General features: G+C 50.2%; 1 protein-coding gene across 1 annotated transcript; it reads left to right on the top strand.

Annotated features, from left to right (window-relative positions):
- Positions 1 to 4,230: 4,230 nt before the first annotated feature.
- Positions 4,231 to 5,403, top strand: LOC101995624 (C2 calcium-dependent domain-containing protein 4A-like). The gene has a single exon (XM_005347683.2). It carries the CDS (start codon positions 4,257 to 4,259, stop codon positions 5,277 to 5,279), a length of 1,023 nt encoding a protein of 340 aa, XP_005347740.1. The 5' UTR covers positions 4,231 to 4,256; the 3' UTR covers positions 5,280 to 5,403.
- Positions 5,404 to 6,689: the final 1,286 nt, after the last annotated feature.

Below are 6,689 nucleotides of genomic sequence, written 5' to 3'. Positions count from 1 at the left end.
CATACTTCCTCCAATAAGGCCACACCTACCCCAACAAAGCCACATCTCCTAAAAGTACCCTTCCCTTTGGGGGTCATTTTCATTCAAACCACCGTATTCTACCCCATGGCCCCTAAAGGCTTGTTGCTATGTCATAATGCAAAAATGCATTCAGTCCAACTTCAAAAGTCCCCATGGACTAAAACAGTCTCAAACTTTAAAAGTTTAAACTTTTAAAGTCTGAAGTTCAAAGTCTCTTCTGAGAGCCATACAATCTCTTAACTGTAATACCCTATAAAACCAAAATCAAAAAAAGTGAAATACATATTTCTGATTGATTGAAAGCTTCACCCAGCCCCTAGCATTCATCCTTGGGGTACCAGTGGGGCAGAAAACTCTATCTCAAGCCTCCTCCCCCTGGGAGTTGCCTTGGTCCGGACTCTACCTCTGGAAAAGCCCCCGTAAGGACTACTCCCACAGGCTGTTTAGGCTGCCGCCAAGAAAAAAAAAATAAACGTGGTCTTTGGGTTTTGCGTGCCCGCCCCCTCGGTCTCTCTCTTTCCCCACCATGCTTTTCCAGCTACCCAGGAGTGCTGCAGTAAACATGGGCATTGATCCGGTCTAATTGGAATTATTTGCATTGGTGGAGAGGCTCCTCTAAAGAATATTCCTAACATTATGGAGGTTTCCCACTGAGGCTCAGCACCACATGATGGTAAACGCCCTTAGTGCACTCTCCAATAGGTAAGGTTGGGTTCGACTGGGTGGGTTCCCCTTTTGGAGTAGGGTGGGGACCCATTTGATTTTTGGGCTTTCTGTTGAAGTCTTGGCCATGCTGGAAGTCTGACCCACGTGGTGAGCCATACCTTGTTGAAATGAGACTTGGGTGTGTTTGGAGACATCCCCATTCATTTCTCATGCACCCCTGTTTTGATTCAAGCATTCTGTCCGGTGGATGCATTGCAACAGGCTTGAGTTCCAATAGGCATGGGCTTCTAAAAGGTCCTTGTGATTCCAAGACCCTTGGGCAGCCTTTTACAAAAATCCTTCTAAATTGGGGTTATCTAACATCTAAAGCAAACAAGGCTCCCATGCCCATAGTTTCTAAATGTGTGCTCCACCCCTGCTTCTATGTCCTGCTCCTCTAGCTCTTCTCTCACTCTGAGATTCACTAAAATGGACCCGTCCCCTCCCCCCACCCCATCCTTCAACTCTCCTGGCTTCTGCCACCTAACTGCTAGGATTTTCAGTTGGTCAACTGACACAGGTTTCTAGAAGTGTTTTGTCTGTCTGTTAGAATGATGTGGCCACAGTATGTCTGTGTAAGTATGTTGAGTTATGTTTCTGTGTGCATGTGTACTTGTTTTAAGATAATTCCAAACTAAAACAGCTCTGAAAAACTACAAACACGTGAGTAACCGCCATTTTGACCCCACCACCATCTTGGATAAGAGTACCCACATGTGCTAATGTTCTTTGGCTTATTAAAATATTCCTTTTAATCTTCTTACATTTACTAGCACTGTAACTAATTGGGTAAAATACAGGTCTAAATTTAGCTTATATGCCCAGTTTAAATAATAGGTTATGGTACCCAATTCTCAAGTGCCTTTACAGATCTGAGGGTATGGCGTTTAACAAAAGAGCCTCTAACACAGAGACATGCCAGGTCCCACAGCACCCTTTAGCTCCTCCAAGAAGATATGTGGTTGCAAAGGACATTTCATCTCCAGGCTTGCCTCTGGGTTTGGCAAAGCCATCCAAACAGCAAAAAGTGGCCTTTCACCTCTTCAACTTCCTGGATGCCTTCTGGGGAATCAATCTTCTCATCCTGCAAGACAGGTAGACTAAATCTTCCCCGTTCACAGAAAAATCTTCAGGACTCTTGTACTCAACAGCTAATGGCAAGCACTGCTTCTAGGCTAATGTTCTCCAAGGACTAAGGGAAAATTTGGCATTGCCTACAGAGCTAAAAAAATGCTATCTCATTTTTGCTCATTTATCCTTTCCAGATCTGTCTAATGGCATTTGATGACTTAAGGCACTGATAGCTCATTACCTCATTTGTTAAGATTCCTGAAAAAATAGATAGGTGTGCCTCTTTCACAGGCTTCATAGTCCAGGACTAACAGGTTTCAGGTACATCTTTACAAAATCCAGAGTTCCCAATTCCCTTTAAAGCAATAGCCTTTTGCTATGACCATTTTAACCCCAGCCAGTTTCAAGCATATTTTACAGGTCACTCCTGCAGCCTGGGACAAATCTGACTCACAAAGCGCTCTCCAGACAACACCAAACACCTGCACCAGCTCCTGGGACTTTGCCATCAGCACCTTGACCACCTCTCGTAGATCAAGGACACCTACCAACTAAAATTTGGTTTTATATGCTATTGTGTCCCATTATACACCCGAGCCTCACCTGAACAACCGAGGCACTTTCCTGTCACATTCTTTCTGGCAGTTAATGACTTCCCATGGCTAGCCCCATTTTATGGTGCCAATAATAACAATTTTTTTTCTCCTAGCCACCTGCCTTCTCATCTCCCTCAAAAAGCAGCTGCCTAAGGACTCCAGGATGAGAGTAAACCAAATGTTGTTCCAGTCACTCCTCTCACTGAGTGTGAGCCCACCTCCCAGTTCTCTCCCCCCCCATGTTGTTCCATGCCTGCAGGAAGTAGCCAGACTTGAGTTGACGCCCCTATATCCAGGGACTCTGGGATATTTGATTAAAAGTGAGACCCCAGCCCTCTAACACACCCTTAGCCAAGGAGTCTGGAATGATTGATTGAAAGCATCACCTCAGCCCCTGGCACCATTCTTGGAGCAGAAAGCTCCATCTCAAGCCCCCTCCCCCTGGGAGTTGCCTTGGTCCAGACTCTACCTCTGGAAAAGTCCATCAAGCGCTGACCCCCTCCCCAGGGAGGCTCAGGACCACTCCCACAGGCTATTTAGGACAGGTGGTCTTTGGGTTTTGTGTGCCCCTCTGTGTTTTCCTGGCCACCCAAGAGTGTTCTCTTTAGCCTTTGCAGAGTTTCCTCCAGTCCCTCAGATTTCAGCTTTCACACCCTGCAAATAAAAGTTAGGCCTTGCCAAGAGTGTCCTTCGGTTTTGTGGAAGATTTTGTTTCCTAGATAGGTCCATATTAGGGCAGAAAGAAAATGGTAGCTTTGGAAAATTAAGTATTTTTAGGAATCTGAGCAGAACTTCCATCTTTTGCAGTAGCTTATTAATCATCCAGAAAATTTTGCATATTATTAATTCACACAGGTCACCAATGCCCAACGCTTAGGGTAGCCCAGATCGTGTGATATCAGGGAGAGTCCGGCAGAGGGAGACAGAGGCTGAATAAGGTGTGGACCCGGCACTTCGAACTTGCACAGCTTTTGAGTAAACGAGGTACAGAACTACTTCATCCAACCTTTCAGCCCGCCCAGTGTTGAATACAAGTCGTCCGAATATGTTAAGGGTAAACTGACTAATGCATTTCCAACTTCTCAAAAACTGTCTGCATGTAACCCCATCCTAAACGGACATGCCAAGTTTAGTCTGTCCTTGGAAACAGGTGTACACCACCTGCACACGGTGATGAATGGGGCAGAAAAACAGAAGCCAGTGGAACATGAGTGTAGATCACGCGCCTAGTGGGGGGCCGGATTTACTGTTGCCAAATTCAACTGTCCGTTTCTTCATCCTTCCTCGCCTTCTCTGAGAGGCCACAAACACTTTGAACTGCCAAATCCTCTTTGGCAGGGTGACAGGGTGGCCTCTAGTCACCTGCAACATTTCCCAGGCCTGTATGTGGCGCTCAAGCGCAGGGACAGCCAAGGTAGGTCCCAGAGCCAGCTCCTGCGACACCCACATAGCAGCTTGAGACATAGAAGGAGGAGGTGGCTGCAAGGCGGGCTGTCCGTTGTCCCTTGGGATTGGGCTCTTGAAAGCTGGGCGGGACTCCGGTTACGGTATAAAAGAGGCGCGCCACTGTCCCAGCTGCAGTGCTGAAGGTGATCTTGCAATCAGACCCAGAGAGACTGAAAAAGAAAAGGTCTGATTTCTATATATTCATGTATTTAGTTTTGATAACTGGAAGGCAGAATGGTCATGAGGATGCACCAAAAGCTCGTGCTGATCCGGAACCATAGATGTGTGGAAATTAGAGGAACTAGGATCTAGGATTTCAGAGGATCTAGGAAGGGACTCCAGGAGCCCAAACTCAACTGTTTTTCTCTATGTTGCAGGCACGCTTCTGTTCGCCGCGCTGAACCCCAGACTAGGAGGATGCGCCTCCTCGGTAGACTCCGCTCATCGACTCCTGAGCCCGCCTTCTCCAACGTGCTCACCCCGGGCCGCATCCCAGAGTTTTGCATCCCTCCGCGGCTGCCCGTCCCTTGCGTTCCCGAATCGCCGCAACCGGCCGCAGCACTACCTTGGCGCTGCGCGGCCGAACCCGACCTGTGGCTGCGCACCCCTACCGACTGCGACGATAATGACTTTGACCAGACGGGTCGCACCGACTGGGACCCGCGCTCACAGGCCGCGCTCTCGCTGCCGCACCTGCCCCGCGCGCGCACCGCCTACGGCTTCTGCGCGCTGCTCGAGAGCCCGCACACGCGCCGAAAGGAGTCGCTCTTCCTCGGCCACCCAGGCGTTCCCCGGCCCGGACTTCGCCACCGCGCGCACACCTACGCGGGCACGCGCCGAGCCTCGGATCCTGCGCGCGCCGCACCTACTGATCTGAACACTGCCCCGCCACCTGCTCCTGTGCCCCGCGTGCGCCGCCTCCTGCGCGCCCCCGATGGGCTGCTGAGCCGCGCACTGCGGGCCCCTCGGGGTCGGGCGAGCGCGCGCCCCGCGCCCAGTGGAGCCGAGCGCGAGCGCGCTGCCTCCTGCGCGCCCCCGACCCCAACCAGCCCGGATCATGAACGCCTGCAAGCCGAGGCCAGCGTGGCTCTGGGCCGCGGGGATTGCACGCTACGCCTGGCCGCCGAGTACTGTCCGCGCAGCGCGTGTCTCCGCCTCCGTCTGCTGCGCGCAGAGGGCCCGGCCGCCGCGCTCGAACCTCGCGCCCTGGGCTGCCGCCTCAGCCTGGTGCTGCGGCCGTCGGGCCAGCAGCGCGCCAGCGTTCTCCGGCGCAGCCGCAAGGCCGCCCTGGACCAGGACTGCTGCTTCGATGGGCTCTCGGAGGAGCAGCTGCGCCGCCTGGCCGTGCGCATCAAGGCTGAGAGCAAGGGCCGCGGGCTGGAGCGTGGACGACCGCTGGGCCAGGGCGAGCTGCTGCTGGGCTCGCTACTGCTGCTCTGAGCCCGGATTCCGTGGGAGCAAGGACACTGACATTCATTTGGCCTTGAGATGCATATACTCTTGGCCCTAGGACATTCAGAGCCTCTTGGACGCTGACAGTGGCCTGGCCCTGGGACACACACACATAGGCTCTTGTCTTAAGTATACTTTCCCTTTTGTACAAAATAAAAGTTATTTATTTTTCTATTTATAACCTTGCAGTGTTGATGTTTGCTTCGTTGGCCTCCACTTTTCTCGTCTTTTTGGTAGCAAAAAAAAAAGCAATGGCTTTCTTAGGTCTATTAATAGCACTTGATCCTCTTTCAGACCATAAAAACAAAAACAGGTTTTCCCTGAAGTAGAAGAGTGTGAAAGAAGGGAAGCACTCTCACGTGCTTGCTTTTCCTGTCGCCCTGCTTTGTGTGAACACTGAGAGGTTCATGTAGCAGAGAGAGAGAGAGAGAGAGAGAGAGAGAGAGAGAGAGAGAGAGAGAGAGAGAGAGGTCATTCATTGGTAAAGTGCTTGCCGTGCAGACATGACGTCCTGAATTCTGTTCCTGGAACCCATCTTTTAAAAAGTTGAGATTATTGGCGCATAATTGATAATTCCAGTGCGGGAGAGGCAGAGCCAGGCAGATAGATCCCCCAGGTTTGCTGACTTGCCTAGCCTCCTTGGTGATCTCCAGATCAGTGGGAGACCCTATCGCAGAGAGCTAGGTGGATGGCAATGAAGATCACCAAAGTTTCTAAAGTGGGTTCTCCAGGCAACTGTGCACACACGATTGGTTATTCTTTCAAAATCATTCCAGACAGGACCCGTTCCAGTGTTTTACATGGTTAGGCGGTGGTGTTCACAACCTCAATTGCACATATGATCTGGACAAAGGCCCTCCTCCATCACAAGGACATGTTGGTGAGGAGAGAATCCTCTTTGAGAAAAAAAAAAGCGTCCTTTTTGTAAGAGAATTCTTCATAGGCTGCAGGAGCAGAGGGAAGGGAAGGAAGAGGGACCTGGCCCCCCAGGGCATTCCTTTTGTCTCTTTCTGGCTGCTGTAAACAAATTGTTTTTGTGGCTTTCTTCCCATGTGTTTAAGTTACATGATGCTGAGTTTTAGAATAGAACTTCCTAGATGAGTTAAGATCAGTTCTCAAACTTGTACTGTGGGTTCTAAGAGTGTGTGTGTGTGTATATATGATTTATTTTTATTATTTTTGAAATTACGTGTAGGTATGTGTATCTGTGGACATGTGCACCTGAGTGCAGGTGCCAGTGAGACAGGAAGTATTGGATGCCCTGGAGCTGCAGTTCCAGGAGGCTGCGAGCCATCAGACTTGGGCGAAGAGAATGGAACTTAGATCTTGGGCCAGAGTGGCAAATGCTCTTAATCACTGAGCTATCTCCATGGCCCACCAAGAGTTTCTTTTTTTTTT

The sequence above is a fragment of the Microtus ochrogaster genome, chromosome 5 (genome assembly GCF_000317375.1).
Source record: "Microtus ochrogaster isolate Prairie Vole_2 chromosome 5, MicOch1.0, whole genome shotgun sequence".
NCBI classification, from domain to species: Eukaryota; Metazoa; Chordata; class Mammalia; order Rodentia; family Cricetidae; genus Microtus; species Microtus ochrogaster.
Note: the sequence above shows the minus strand (reverse complement) of the source record. Positions and strands in the feature narration are given on the sequence as shown.

Bases quoted from the DNA above. Each gene is read 5' to 3' on its own strand.
- LOC101995624 (XM_005347683.2), top strand. From the start codon at position 4,257: ATGCGCCTCCTCGGTAGACTCCGCTCATCGACTCCTGAGCCCGCCTTC.